Source organism: Somniosus microcephalus, chromosome 3 (genome assembly GCF_052327205.1).
Source record: "Somniosus microcephalus isolate GS21.2 chromosome 3, FLI_Smic_1.0, whole genome shotgun sequence".
NCBI classification, from domain to species: Eukaryota; Metazoa; Chordata; class Chondrichthyes; order Squaliformes; family Somniosidae; genus Somniosus; species Somniosus microcephalus.
Genome location: NC_140989.1, coordinates 72988419 through 73005221, shown reverse-complemented (window position 1 = coordinate 73005221; position 16803 = coordinate 72988419). Strand labels below are relative to the sequence as shown.

General features: G+C 39.6%; 1 protein-coding gene across 8 annotated transcripts in view; it reads right to left on the bottom strand.

The window, feature by feature from the left end:
- esrrga (estrogen-related receptor gamma a) overlaps positions 1 to 16803 on the bottom strand; it is a 233516-nt gene that overhangs the window by 81989 nt on the left and 134724 nt on the right. Inside the window, exon 1 of one of the 8 annotated variants that reach the window (XM_085981136.1) lies at positions 13223 to 13459. The exons of the other annotated variants lie outside the window; for them this stretch is intronic. Within the exon in view, the coding sequence (XP_085837262.1) occupies positions 13223 to 13278 (56 nt within the window). The 5' untranslated portion in view covers positions 13279 to 13459. Of the gene's footprint in view, positions 1 to 13222; positions 13460 to 16803 lie in introns of those variants that run through there. 8 annotated transcript variants of the gene reach the window in all.

Genomic DNA, 16803 nt, shown 5'->3' with positions numbered 1-16803 from the left:
ACTCCTGCTCCTATCTTCTATGTTTCTATGTTTCTATGAAGTCAATGGGAGTCAGGGGGCAAACTCTCCACTGGCTGGAGTCATATCATCAAAGCCCCAGGACATCACTGTAGGAGTTCCTCAGGGCAGTGTCCTAGGCTCAACCATCTTCAGCTGCTTCATCAATGACCTTCCCTCCAACATAAGGTCAGAAATGGGGATGTTCGCTGATGACTGCAGAGTGTTCAATGCTATTCACAACTCCTCAGATAATGAATCAGTCCATGCCCGCATGCAACAAGAGCTGCATGACATTCAAGCTTGGGCTGATAAGTGGTAACATTTGCACCACACAAGTGCCAGGCAATGACTATCTCCAACAAGCGAGAGCCTAACCACCGCCCCATGACATTCAACGGCATTACCATCACCGAATCCCATTGACCAGAAACTTAACTGGACCAGCCACATAAATACTGTGGCAAGAAGAGCAGGTCAAAGGCTAGGTATTCTGTGGTGAGTGTCTCACCTCCTGACTCCCCAAAGCCTTTCCACCATCTACAAGGCACAAGTCAGGAATGTGATGGAATACTCTCCACTTGCCTGGATGAGTGCAGCTCCAACAACACTCAAGAAGCTCGACACCATCCAGGACAAAGCAGCCCACTTGATTAGCACCCCATCCACCACCTTAAACATTCACTCCCTCCACTACCAGCGTACCATGGCTGCAGTGTGTACCATCTACAAGATGCACTGCAGCAGCTTCTTCGGCAGCACCTCCCAAACCCGCGACCTCTACCACCTAGAAGGACATGGGCAGCAGGCGCATAGGAACACCACCACCTCCAAGTTCCCCTCCAAGTCACACACCATCCTGATTTGGAAGTATATCGCTGTTCCTTCATCGTCGCTGGGTCAAATTCCTGGAACTCCCTCCCTAACAGTACTGTGGGAGTACCTTCACCACACAGACTGCAGCGGTTCAAGAATTGCCACCACCTTCTCCAGGTCAATTAGGGATGGGCAATAAATGCTGGCCTTGCCAGCGACGCCCACATCCCATGAACGAATAAAAAAAACTTATCCTCACTGATGACAAATATTAAAATACTAGAGTTATAAAGGTACTGGTAGGAAACAAACAAACAAAATATCTCTAAACACATATCTTCCAAGATGGCTGGGTGTTGTGGCATCATGAGCAGCAACTTTAATTCTAATGGCACTGAACTATGTTTGTACTGAATTACCTGCTGCAAGCACAGGTCAGTCCAGTCACTAAAAATATAAACTAGGCCCCACTGTTAATTAATGCATAGAAGCAACAGGCAACATCTTAAATTTTGGTATAAAATTAGAATTGATTACATTTCTGCAGCAACATGCAATGGTTTTTTTTCCAAGTGCCATCAAGGTTGTCACAGCAAAATGTTACTATTACTGTACTTAGGTTTATAAAAAATCTTGCTGTCCAATTCAGTTTCGGGAAGTCCACTCCTGATCTTTATCTGAATGAAGTGGCTCTGCTTAAAGTGTAAATTCTTAATGCGACACATCAACCCCAGGTCCAGTTAAATCTCTAGGCTGCCATAAGTTGGTGAAGATGAAAGCATACTTGAAACAACAGCTATATGGAAAGCTAAAATACAGGTTAATCATTAAAACAGATGCTTTCATGAACTTTCTTCCCTTTAGACAACAGAGAAAGAAACTACTTCTAAAAATGTGCATGTTGTGTGTGTATAAAAAAAAGTGTAGCTTTCATGCCAGTACAAGATGGAGTGTGCAATTTGGCTGGAGTTCCATCCATGTAGCCCATATCCAATGGTTGTATAAGTAGGGTTTATATTCAGGCGTTTCCTTCCACACAGAGCTAACTGAGTGAGTGCTACAGATTGACCATTTGACAAAAGGGAAAAAGAAACAAGTTCTGGTTCAGTTGCCATAAACAGCCACTCATTTTGAAATTACAACACCAGCCACATTGATTCAAAGATTTTGTAACCCACAGAAGGTGCTACTTCAGGTTCTCAGACTGAGCTGAAATTTTACAACGTACTTTGTAAAAGCGATTGTAACTGTGAGATGGTTTTCTGGAGTTGAACACAAATGTATGTTTTTAAAATGATTAAGATGCATGATCTAGATTTCCAATTACATACCACTGCTTATATGGATTAAATTAAACAGTGGAAATCAGCACTCAGTGGGTAGTAGTTTCACTTTAACAGGAGATGTTCAGGTGTTCTGTTTAGGTTTTATTGTAAATCAAGTGGGACAATGGATATTTCCCACCACATACAAAGTTTTACTGTATCCCAGTTCACAATTTGATCACTATTACTTGCTACAGAGTTTGATTCGTTTTATTTCTTCCTTAGTTCCAGCACTTTCTGTAAATATAAATTCTATAACATTCAAATAGACCTCAGCTTAAAATTACACCAACATTCTGCAACTCTTTAACCTTGTAGTAGGTGAAGTGTATAAAAAAAGCAGTCAGCTTATCAAGCTACTTTAGATTTTTACTTTAATACATATCAATTTAAGCAGTGTGAAATATGTCTCCTGTAATTGCATTACATTTTTAAGATCCAAACTAAATTTTTCATGGTGAGTTTAATAGATTAGTGTTAGATTGCAGCCTATTTAAATCATGTCTACACATTTATAGTGGACTATTCTTTCTATCCTCACCCCACATATTAAAGTCCTTGTCTCAATTTTGTTACATACTTTATTAATGTTACTTTGGTTATACAGCCTCAATTATTTTGGTCCTGTAAGTCTTTGTACTTGCCCAGGGTCAGGTAGGATGGCACATCGGAAGGTAAGTTTTTTTTTTTTTTTAACATGCCAACAGGGAAATGGCAAAAGGAGGCAGGAAGGGTGACCTAATGCAGTTGGAGATGCCGAGTTGAGACAGATGGAAAACAGAAGCCTGGTGGAGAACAGAAGTGGTTCAGTCAGTCAGTCACTTTTTATTGATGTTACTTTGGTTATTGATGGTTTTTAATAAATAGAAATTTTAGAAAAGTTTATAAACAAAAGTTTTCTGATCTTTCTGGTAGTATCAGGTTACTAACAGGTTATTTATCTCATTGTGGGCAAATTGGTTGCCATGTTTGCCAACATTACAACAGTGGCTACACTTAAAAATATAATTCATTGGCTATGAAGTGCTTTGGTCCTTAGGATGTGAAAGGTGCTAGTTGTTTCTTTTCTTTCTTTATTAACAATCCTGATCTTCAGTTTATACTCTCTTATTAGTTTACAGTTTATACAGTGTCAGCTGTGGTTCAGTGGGTAGCACACTCCCTTTGAGTCATAGGGTTGTGGGTTCAAGTCCCACTCCAGGGACTTGAGCACATAAAGCTAGGCTGACACTCCAGTGCAGTGCTGAGGGAGTGCTGCACTGTCAGAGGTGCCGTCTTTCAGATGAGACGTTAAACCGAGGCTCCGCCTGCTCTCAGATGGATGTAAAAGATCCCAAGGCACTATTTCGAAGAAGAGCAGTGGAGCTATCTCCGGTGTCCTGGCCAATATTCCTCCCTCAATCAACATAACAAATAACGGATTATCTGGTCGTTATCACATTGCTGTTTATGGGAGCTTGCTGTACACAAATTGGCTGTTGCGTTTCCCACATTACAACAGTGACCACACTCCAAAAGTACTTCATTTGGGATGTCCGGTGGTCGTGAAAGAACATAAGAAATAGGAGCAGGAGTAGGCCAATCGGCCCCTCGAGCCTGCTCCGCCATTCAATAAGATCATGGCTGATCTGATCCTAACCGCCAATCTACTATCACAGAACCATCTCCTGAATCTAACAGAATTAGGCACACGAAATAGGAGCAGGATCAGGCTACACGGCCCCTGGGCCCGCTCCGCTACCCACAGGGCCATGTCCGATCCGAACCTAGACTCATGTCCAAATTCCTGCCCGCTCCCCGTAACCCTTAATTCCCTTTACTTCTAGGAAACTGTCTATTTCTGTTTTAAATTTATGTAATGATGTAGCTTCTACAGCTTTTTGGGGCAGCATATTCCATGGACCTACCACCCTCTGAGTGAAGTAGTTCCTCCTCATCTCAGTTTTGAAAGAGCAGCCCCTTATTCTAAGACTATGCCCCCTAGTTCTAGTTTCACCCATCATCGGGAACATCCTCCCCGCATCCACCCAATCCAACCCCTTCACAATCTTATATGTTTCAATAAGATCGCCTCTCATTCTTCTGAACTCCAATGAGTAGAGTCCCAATCTACTCAACCTCTCCTCATAGGTCCATCCCCTCATCCCCAGGATTAACCGAGTGAACCTTCTTTGTACTGACTCGAGAGCAAGTATGTCTTTTCTTAAGTATGGACACCAAAACTGTATGCAGTATTCCAGGTGCGGTCTCACCAATACCTTGTACAACTGAAGCAATACCTCCCTATTTTTATATTCTATAATAATAGGGTGCTATATAAATGTAAGTCTTTCTTTCTTTCTCTTAAAAAATGCACAATTGCTCATCCTTTCTAGGAGAAGCTTTGGTAGAACGTGTCATGTCTTGGTTATGTAATAGAATAACATAGTATACAAATAAAATAATATTCCTCTTCCTCCAAATGTTGTTACGGATCATTGAAAAAAAAATATTTTTGATAAAAATTTGTTATATTTATTTCTTAACCCATGTGTAACCCCACAGCACACTCCCTTCCCCCCACCCCCCACCACCAACTGTGTACAAGATGTCTAATGCAAAGGGTTAGAAGCAATTTTGCATGGCCAATCCTTCTCGTGTGTGGCTAAATGAAGCTTTTACAAATGACAGTAGAATTAACTTAATCTACTTGACAAAACAGGCAGTGAATGCTATATTTTGAAGGCCTTGCTAAAAATGCTAATACCTAATTCTATACTTATCTGAATTAAAACCAAAAAGTATTTTTTTTTAATTAAATAACTCGTGATAAAACATTTTGTGAATCTCCATCTCTTCATTAGTCATTGCCTCTTCATTCCCCCATCTGTGTAGCAGCAATACACTTATTACAGTTTCAGTAAATTTACAGTAACAAGACATTCCCTTGACAAATTAATCACTTTCCAAGCATTTTATCATATAAATAAAATATCACCTCTGGAGGGAAATCAGTTAAATCAGTTGATTTAACCCATCTATCAGTAAAGCCTAACGTCTTCCTATTTTTCCAAAACAGATGGACTTTTCTGCTGACCGGGGACTATTATAATGCACTTCAGAATTGAAGGCTGCATGGTGATGTCTTCAGAAGGGGCTAGGTGTAGGTTGCTGAACATGTGGGGAATTACAGCACATCATGGGAGCTGTAGTTAGTGATGTGGGGCTACCTGGTGTCACAAAATATGCAGAATGCTGCACTGACCGCAGCAGGGCTTTTCATCGGAATTGATCTTAATAGGCTTGACGTGAACAAACCTAGGGGAGAAGCCAATCAAGAACCGTTCCTTTAACAGCTGGTCTGCATGGCAATAAGACACCATAACCCTTCATAGAGGATGAACTGATTTTATTTCCATATCATGACAACTAATTGAGATTCTGATAGGATGTACACAAAAAGGGAATCAATTTGATGAGACTCACCACCCCCCCCTTCCTTTCTGTGGCCCTAAGGTTAAAATACTCTCGTTCGTGGACTGATGGAAACTGTTGGTTGTCAAGGTAAAAAGTAAAACCAGAAATGGTGGCAATATTAAATTAAATTGGAAAATGCTGCAAGTAAATAGCAGCTTTGCCAGTATCTGAAAGAGAAAAGGTGAGTTCATCTGGCGGATGGAGTCCCTTTGCAGAAACAAGAATCTATCTTTTCTCTTTCAGATGCTGATGGTCTTCCTGTGTATTTCAAGCATTTTCAGTTTTTCTATCCATTGGCTAAAGTGTGTGTTACAATCCTAAGATATATTGCGCTGTATGCCTAGTGTTAAATTGTGCAGTAACAATATGGTAAGACAGATATGCTGCAGATTGTTCTTGAGGAACGTTTGAGCCTAGCACTTAAGCTAACATTTTTTTTATTTGATCAGCTCACACAGAGAACTGCTTTACAAGCAATACTCTTCATTTCAATCCACACATGAATATTCAAAACTCTATTCAGAAATCTAGTGATTCCTGGTAGAAAATCTGCATGCATCATTATACATTTTTCAGTTAACGCTTGGATTATAACTCCCTAAACTATTTGCACTAGTTGTCTAAAAGGCTAAAAAGGTTCTGCCCTCTGCCAGGGCAGCGGCTGTACAATTGGTCTCAGTCCTCCAAAGCTAGAGAGGCGAATAGTAACACTGGCCAACCGGGGACCCACTTCTGCTTGTAATTCAGTAACTCATCCCAGAAGTGTATGTGTGGGTGCCGGGCACGGTCAGGATTTGGCTTGGTTACGATGTCTCCTGCAGTTGAATAGCCCACCAGCATTCACCGTCCAAGGCTCACACACGAAGAATGGCCACTTGAGCAAGGTACTGGAGGATGACAGTTCCCATGGAAATGTGGCCTACCAGATACATGTGCCCCGCGGTGGGGGAGAGGGAAGGAAGAGTAAAAATATGGAAAGAATAAGGCACTGCACTAAATAAAAGGAATGTAATGCGGATCAATTGGTCTGGAGATGGCGCAAAGATGGCAGCGCAACCACGGAACAGCCCAAGGCCACAGCCAGGAGCCCAATCCATTTTCAGGTTCGGGCCGCATTTGAATTTTATCAGCGAGCTGCGGCCAGTACTCCATTTAAGTCACTGACTAGTTAGTGACATAAAAATGATCTAGCAGCCTCTAGTGGCTAAATATGGGTACTAGCACTGCAGCAATATATTTCCAATTGGTCAATCAGATTTTAAACTGAGAAATTCAACTCACACCCTCCACTGGCATAAAATATCGTTAGATCTCCGAATTTCACATCGCAATCTGCCATGCCCAAACTATGCCAGAATTGCGGCAGACTCCATGTTGGCTTGGGCAAGTTTTAGTCGTCCGGAGTGTCTGCCTGAAACAGGCATTAGCTTCCTTAAATATGCAAATTGGGGTCCTACAAACAAAATTCAAGTACAAATGGGCGGAGTTTGCCCAGGAATTTTTCAGTTCCTACTTTTGAGGGCTCAGGAGAAGCATAAACTCTATGCCCGTTTTAGGCACAAGTCAAATTTCTTGGCCATACTTTCTGTAGATTCCAGGTCCGAAAGCAGCAAGTCTCAGACCTCAGATCGTTAGAATTTTCAGCTCTTGGAGTTATTACAGCATTTACAACTGTCAATTCAATGTGCATTAAAACCCATGTAGGCTTAGTCAAAGTTATCTGAAAAAGTGACTTAACAATACATTGCTGTTCTGAAATTATATCGGTTTTGAGTTGTGACAGGAGCTTTTATAATGTTACATCAAGAAAAGTAAAGTTTCTACCTCCCCCTGTCCCTGTAGAATAAAATAAATTAAAAGTTAAATTTTTTTTTTGCTAAAATGTTCAGCTATAACACATTTTGCTTTGAGGCAGTGGCTCATGTCCTAACTGGTGAAATGATGAATTTATTGCGCTTATAAACTCAGTGAACTTTTAAAAATAAGTTTATATATCCACTCCAATTAAAAAGAATACGGTTGGTACAGGGCATTCAAAATGTACCTTTGAACCACTAACAAAAATTTCAAGCATTTCAAACACTCACCAGCGCATTTCTCTTTGAACTATGTGGAACACAGACATATGGACTAGATAGATGTGTTGTCTTTAAACTCCTTGTTTGATTTATTTCCCCTCTTTTAGTTCTATGTTTTCCAATTGTTTCTTTTCCATTTGAAATCCCCTATCAGATTTGCAGAGACTGCTCAGCAAGTAAGTTGATGACAGGGAATAATAAAATGCGCAGACTTGACATTCTAAAGAGGTTCTAGCAAATTCGCCAACACTTAGTGCTCTGTTAAAGGGCTACTACGCTGCAAATAAATCACCTCCTTTTAACTTCCTCTTCCTGCAAAACAAAAAGTACCATCCAGAAATATTCCTGCTGTTGTCCAATACAGACAAGAAAATTGTCCTGTAACAATCCAGATAAAGATAATTTGGTTGTAATCTCCTCTATGATCTATATACTGTATCTAAATCTATATGCAAATAGAAGCTTTCAAGCATTTAACACAATCCCCAGCATCTAGGGTGAGAGCTTTCAGTTTACATTGGCTGCTTAAATAATTTACTCTGCTTGCTTGCCTATTGGCACTGAAGCTGCTCCGGTAAAACCCACAAAGCACACTCTGAATAACCAGATGGACAAACTATGCAGCAGGTGGGACAGATGGCACACAGCCCTGTCTGACGCTGGATGCTTCAGCACGAACTAGCTTCCTTCCAGGTATATTAGCGTCAATCCAGCAGAAACCAATCTTCATCTGAAATTCTGCTTTTTTTTTGGACTCTTCTATTTCATCTTGAAAACTGCGTTGACCAACGGTCTCCAACGCTGTCCTATTTTGTCAAGGGATGACTAAATAACTTGCAAAATTAATAATAATACTATTCTCTACAGTAATGAAATGATAGTTAACCTTAAAATGTATGCTTTACGTTTAAACAGTCCAGCTGAAATGATTTGATTTAAGGTGAACATAGGGAAGACTGGAGAATATACATATGGTCGAATGGACACCTATAGATGTGCATGTCTTTCAAGAATTGCAGGTTTTTCATCACCTTAATGAGCAGATGCTTAAAATGGTGAGTGCGTTTGTCCATAATATCTCCATAAATTGCTAAACCTGAAAGGGTGTAAGTCACCCATGTATTGTAATCTACTTCCTTTCCTTCTTAAGGGTCTCAAAGCATGCTTTCTTTAAAAGAATTTTGTCCTCAAGTTTTAATCAGGTGTGCTCTACTTTGATTAAATCTCTAAAGTTGTACTACCGGGTCTAAGACCAGTAGCTGTAAAGTATGAACTACAGCTGGCTAGACTGAAGTTATACTGCAGGCTGCAAATCACATTTTGCATGCCAGGATAAAGCTCTCCTCGCCTGGTGTGTGTTTTAACATTAGGGGAGAGTGGGCTGGAGCAACCACTTTCCCATAACATTAAAAAGACCCAATGTTAAGTTTGTAAAGTAGCTAGATCTTCCAACAGACCACCGTAGCACTTTTTAAACCTAGACTCAAGTCAGATTGGAGTTTTAATGCACCCGATGCCCAGCCCAAGTGGTATGACATTTGGCTTTAGTGGATTTTAGAGTCTGGAGTTATACTGTACCTATCCCGTTAACGTGTATCGGAAACTGCTTCACATCAAGTATATTTGTAATCCAAATAAAATAAGAGCTTGAACCAGCACAGTTTAAAAAACATACCAGCAAACCCGTTTCAGATTCAAGTTAGTATTAAGTTGATGATCTGATTTTTCTTTTTTGGAAAGAGTGAAAGATTTGAATAAACATTGGAAACAAAAAATAATTCTTGGACAATTTTTTTAACTAGTAGGGTGGGGACCTTCCTAAGGTACCCTGCTCTTTGTTTAGGAAACAAACCGAACCCAGCGGAAGAACGCTTCTCGCTTTGGTTTGGTCTGTTTGGGTTGTCCACATCCTTCTGGCGCAAGCCTGTTTCTTGCATTGCGCACACCAGCTGCTGACTAGATTTCGACCTAACTGTTTTGTTTTAGGGAGTAACCTATATCGTGCACACAAACAACCTGACCTAACCCAACTCACTGTGCTCAATCTGAAAGGGAAAAAAGGGGAAATAAAAGAAAAAATAATAAGGGTATGACCTGCTGCCTTCCACGAGGATGAAAGTTGCAGCTATTGGCACAGAATGGCTACATTCCTGCACTCCGTCAGGGCTAACTAGCATCTGCCTTTATCAGTGCTTTGTGAGATGGGTTTTGGTGACATGCTACTGAACACCAGCATCATTCTGTCAAGACAAATTTGAGGCACATACAGGGGACTAAATTGTAATTTATGATGCTGATTAAAAAGAATAAGGATCACTGCAGTGGTTGCTGTTCCTTCAAAATGTGCTAACAAAACATAACTGTTTGAAGGTCTACTGTGGCCACAACTGAAGATTATACGGTCCAACATAAAATTCAAATCTGGCTTCCTACCCAAGCTTGAGCTGAGGAATTAAAAAAAGAACTTGACAAAAAGGTCCATATATTAATTACAAAATCCACGGGGACTATTCTGGAGTTCAGCAGCAGCAGCCAGCTGAAGCATTATTGAATTACTCAAACTTATAAGCTTTTGCATGTAAACCCCCTTTTTTAAAATAAAATCTTTAAAAAATAAAATAGCCTTTAACTATTTGAAATAGCTTTAAAACTTTTTGGGGTATATAAAAAATAAAATCTTAGTGCTTAAAAATGGATTCTTTAATATTCTTACTGTAACAAATTGAAAAAATAACCCTCTGGATTGCATGCTTGCCTAAAGCAGACTGAATGAAAATGAAATAGCTGCACTAAATTGACTTTGGGAAAAGGTAGTCATTTTACGCATGTCTCCTCGGTTGAATTATCCAACACTGTCGCAAGGAAAAAAAAAATTCAAACACTGAGATGCCATAGTGTGGCTTACCGCTGTTTGAATTGAAATCCGAAGTATGAATCATTGAGTTTCACTGATGTAAAACTTGGCATTTTATTCACACTGGGTAACAAGCTGCCTCCAGAAATGATTGCTCGTGCCTGTTCAAAATATATCAACATTTCAAAGCTCTCATCATTTTACCGAGTAGCTGAACAGGACAATTACGACAGTTAAAACATTTTGTACTTTCTATGTTATCTGAGGCACCATCATGATAAAAAAAAGTATTACAAACAGAATGTAACCACAATTAATAAACGCTGGAGCCTTTGCCCAGTTAAATATTAAATGCATGTTTTATGTAAATTATTGAAATGAGCATAAAAATATACCAAGTTAATGCTATTTCTAATGTTTGTGTTTTAATATCTTGTGCAAAAATATTTTTTAAATATATATTTACATCAAGGTAATTTATAAGTTAGACAAAGAATAATGCATGAACAGGCAGAATAGCCTAAGAAAAGACAAGATAGAAAGGTGAATCTTTAGCAGCAGTGAGGTATAAAGTCACCCCTTGAGTTATCTGCTTGAGAATTTGCAGACTGGACAACTGGACAACAGCGGGATTGGGCCTCAAGTGAAGCTGGACATATACTTGTTCTGAAATGTCTTATCTGTGTAACCTGCTGGGATTAGTTTAACACAGTAAAGCCAATTATAGCACTTGCCATTACGCCAGCTATCTCCACCCACCCCCCATACATGCACTTTATGTCTGAGCACTGCCCTTAAGTGCGGAATGAACCTTTCCTCTTGATTTCCAGAAAGAACAATAATACAAATTAAGCCAAGTATGTGCTGTGATTCAGCAGCATGTTGAAGCAGGCAAGACCCATTCCATCTGTGGAGCTGTGGCCACATGATTGATTGGACAGGTGTCATTCATACTAATGTTAAAACCTGACAGTGCTGATCTGTAAGGCTCTACTGACTAATACAATCTGAAGCCAATTACATAGCTCCATATGGGTACAGTAAAGCGGCCGCCGCAATGAACAAACGCGCCCAGCTCGCGCCATGACAGCTTGAGCGGTCATTTAAGGAAAGGCCATTTTGTCAAGCAAAGCTAAATCTGCCTCGCTGCACCGCCCTTTAATGTGGCTTGTATCAGTTTACATTTCGCTTACATTTGAGGTGACACTTGATAACAGGCATTTTAACGGAAATGTGGCGGGGAGAGAAAGTAATGTTAGGAATCTGATGCGCAACTTTTTTGTCGCTTAAAGTCCAGAGAGGGAAAAGCAAAGGAAGATGCAATAACTGAGCATCAAGCCAGCGAGATTGTTCATGTCAAAGCCACACTATCAAACACACGTGAAGTATGATTGGGGACACAGGGGGTAAATATTTCACTGTCAGGCAGTATTGAAAGCTGCAATTCATTTCTTTCTCGGTTTAGGACAATGACAATTTAATACAAGGCGAGTGAATGTAAAAGAGATAATACTGCACAAACTGCTTCAGTGTAATCGCCTATTTCCTCTGGAGAGCTTAACCACAGTGGCACAGACACACACTCTGAGCAGATCAAAAATATATTGTTTTTTTTCCTCAGTCTCTCCAATTAAAATATTATAGGCAGGCTTCTGCAGCTCGGTAAGGTTTGGCGAACACAAAGCCAGGGACTTGTCAATAAAAAAAAGCTTTGGGAGGGAATGAAATCAGGAGTCGCAAGGGTTTTATTTTTACTGCAGGTTAATTACTGTAGCACAGGAGGCTCTGACAACAAAAGAGTGCAGCAAAATACATACAAATGAACACACTAAATAGCCATCCTTCCTGTAAATGCAAGGTTGTCTGTCACAGTGTACATCCTACATCTTTCAAATGGAACATCTGACCTCTTGCAATATTTAAAGCTCTGTGCAAATATGCAAAAGCAGCTGAACAGCAGGAGAAAACTCCATTCGAGGCATTTTGAGATGTGAAGGTATTTTCATACAGGTTTGTGACGTTCTTCCTATACCCCGAGCCTGTTGCTGACTTGAACTGAGGCGATCATTTAAAGAGATGAATGATACAATGAAAAGTGAGAGAACTTGAGACAAGTTGTCAGCTAACAGAGATCAAGGTACAGTTCCCCCGACCCGCCGCCCCCCCCCTTGTTTGCTGCAAGCTGCCACAGTTAAAAATCTCCCCTTAGATTCAGAAACAAAAGCCTTGTGTACAAATTTCATTTGGATGCAACTACATTAAGCAGATTATAAAAAACAATCGTACAAATTAGCTTTGAGCAAAAAAATCAACAAAGCTTTTTTTTTAAAAAACGTATCCTCATATCTCCTTAAAATTAAACGTTAAAAAATGTATATATAGACAAATAAATAGATACACACACACACACACACATACATACACAAAATATATATAGCATTTGACAGCAGAAACCTTGCACATTCCTTTGGCTTTCTCACATCTTTGGCTAAATTACAAATAGCAGCACAATATGCAGTAACAGTAGACTGCTTCTGGGAATCTGGAGATAATTCAGAGAACATCCGTTGCACTGAAGAGTAGGACGTAATCCTGGCACAAAACATGCAAGCAGGCAGCACAGACACACATATACAACAAATTCCCTACAGCCCTGCAAAGCAAAAAGCCCAGAATGTAAAAAAAAGTGTACCTACTCTTCGTCGTAGTGGAGAGAAAAAGATTCAGGGAGACAAAGTTCTACCAAATCCATGTGCGCTCAGCACCATTATTCGAGCCCACACTCCTGGCAATAAATCAAAGTTCCCTGACAGAGTGGCGCAATTAACACAAATGTTCTCTGGTGACAGCCTATAGGCAAAGCCAGCTGGGACCAGGCTCGCACTCTCCTAATCAAGGTCTTAAAGTCCCGATTGTAGCTTATTAATATGAAGCAGGTCTTTACATATGCAATCCCCGACCTCACCAGTCATCGTATTGGTGGGTTTGTAGCCACTCAGAGCAAAGCACTGCAGACAGGACAATTCCTACACTGGCTAAGGGAAGCAATGCAGGTACAGTAGGCGGGAAGTCACTAAACTGGGAGGAGGGAGACAAAATTCCACAACCATATACAGTACAGCATTTAAAGCACAATTTTCTATTAGTCTTAAAACACTGCATGAAAAAGCTTAAAGGGACAATGTTCATTTGCTTCTTTGCAGAAGTTACTGTAAAAATGACAGATTGTGCTAACAGAATTTATTTTACTACAGGTTTATTACCATTACTTTGCCTCTAGTATTCTCAATAAAATTCCTGTAGACTAGAATGAAAATCTCATGATATATATTTACTGACAGCACTACAGGAAGTCCTTTTTAACATCTTTTTATATAAAATACACAATGGCTTTTTTTACTCTTTTGAAAACTAAACTGTGTTTCCCAGAAGTCAGATCTGTATAGCTTCACTCAAAACAATTTAAAGGCAAGCACCATTCTATGTTTTAAAAACAAAAAGAGATTAAAATCTAAATACAGACTGCACCATAACCTGAAAGCTGCTTTTACTAAGGGCTCTCTTGTCATTTTTACCTTTTTAAAATTTAAAAGTCTGGATTGGTTAATAGGTTTTACATATTGATCCAGCTACATTACTTGCACTTTTGCTAAATTTTGCAAAGTGGCAGCTTTTTTCTCTCCCTTGCAAATTTAGAATAAAGCGGAGAGTTCAGGAATCATGATTAGGGAGAATTTAATAGGGGGGGGGGGTTTTATGCCTTCGTACCTAACTTGAAAACTAAGGATCCACTAGAAGTATGATGACAAATACTTCCCCTGTGCAAACACCAATATCTTTACTGTGTTGACATGAATTGCTTGCTACAAAGCAATACGACAATGTGGCTTGAAGCAATTGTAGAAAGGCTAACCGGCGTCAAAGCCATTGCAGAAACTGTTCTGAAATACAGCTCCTCCAATCATGGTCTCCTTCAAATAATGCGAGCTCCAACAGCTGGCTGTCTCCCTGCATTCCGTTAACCCAATGTAAACCCTTTTTACTGTCCAAAAGCAAGGCTGTCTCAGAATTGCTTCTGATGTTAAATTAACCATTCGGCAGACGCAGTGTTGCTGGCAGTTGCTTTCTTGCAAGTGTTTCCTGAAGATTTGGTAATCACACAATACAAGTTGAAAATATTTAACAAAAAACATTTCTGCCTAATTACTGTATGGCTGAAGACCAGGTTCAACTGCGGTTGCAGATTTCATCAATATGCAGTTTCATTGTGTGTAGATTTAATAAATAAATTGCCTATATATATTTACCATGCAACCAAAGACCAAGCGCTAGTAATTTTTGCTACACTTCGTAGATTCGGCTAGTCTAATACCTACAATTAACACAATTAAAAATTATTCATAGACTAAACTTCTGCACTTCACGTGTTTCTAGTTGCCATACATTTTCACCTTATAATTTAAATTCAACTTATCTAACGTTCAAATCAAACGCAGCGACTTAATGATATTGCATTTCACCCGCCAGAACTCGCACACAAAAAATGGCATTCAAATGGTACTTGCAAACTGTATTATGCTGTCACATTAGAAGGTCCTGGCATTGTATAGGCAGTATAAGCATGGTCTTTTCCCAGGTTTTCACAGTCCAGAAACACACACTCTCCTGACGCCACACTTACAGTTCTTCAGATAAAACACGACATGGCTGCACCCAGCCCCTTTGACTTTCAAATCATCCGAGAGAACATTTTAAATAGAAACAAGATGTTTGTTTTAGTTCTGACCCGTCCCCTTAAAAGGCGGTTGCACATATTTAATGGCAAAACATTTTTTTAATCTTTTCTGTTTACAAACGGGAGGAGCAACCGTGCACCTAGCTCCATCAATCGCACATGACCAGCCCTTGATATTGTTATATGCTGTACTGACAGTACGTACCTACAATCTATTTCATCTGTGATGTGCTGCTTAGAAGAAATGTTATCATGTGCAATGGCCTGGATCATATGGTATTGACCAGCCCGACACATTTCACATTTATTTGCGTCGGATCCTGTTTTTTGGTGGGGTTGTGTCAACTGGCCACAGCATGTACCAACAGAACCTGCAAAATCTGCCTCGGCATAGACCCAGCCACTTTGCACTTGTCAGTGTGAGAATTCTGCATCCTTTCTGAACACAAACTTTACATTAACCCAATGTTTGACAATAAGCACAGAGGAAAGCATAAGCAATCTGCTGTGTATTTGTATACAGAATGCATTTCTTCACAAAGCCAGTGCAAACATGTCATTGTTCAATGGAGCTACAATGGAAGTAGCATAGTGACCACAGTAATGTCTACTGTGCAAAAATACCACACCTTCATGGAGGGCAGGGGGCACAAAGAATTTTAGCAGCATGCCATAGAAATAGCACACTTTAAAAACATATAATTGCACTGTGCTGCATACCTTTCTGTCCCACTGACGCAAGCGCCAACACAAAATCTCCAAAAAAGCAATAAACTACATTAATACAAGGAAAGCAAATGCATTTCCTCGCACTTTTATTGTTCCAAATATTATCGGTGTGTTATCAGATCTGTACGACTCTTACTCCCAAGCAGGCAGAACACTTGTTTATTGTGGGAAGTAGACCACAAATTGTATAAATATGGTATCACGCTGGTGCACATAGGATATTAATTTCTAATTAATTCAGATTAATATTGGTTGCTCCATTAATGGCAAACACACCATTACAGGTATGTTAACCCATAAAGTACTGAATGCCCTTTGAAAACATAAACTTTTCCTGCCATACTCTGTGTGCACTAATGATCTGTAAATTCAAAAACCTAATATACAGCGCAGCATTAAATAAGTGCAGCAATTAGCCAATTTAAAAAAATCCTATTCTAATGGATGTAAATGTTATGGTTTGCTTTGCCCTTTAATCTGGTGCAGTCATTCTTGCCATGCTATAAGGGTTAAAGTAGACACAGACATGTTCTTATGTGTTCACAGATCTATTTGAACCACAAATGCTAAATATTCAACACAATCCTAAAAAGTGCTAGTTTAACTCAATACAATATTGTAGAATAGACCATTGTATCCAAGAAACAGTGAGCAGATAAATACCAGATAAATACCTATTTATAATTCGAATAGCTCAAAATTTCTACTGTCGTAAAACCAAGAAGAAAAAAATCAGCTGTTCAGCTTGTGAATGCTAGAAATAATCCAAACACACTTCATTTTAGGACTGTCATTAATATAGTGCTGAAAGTA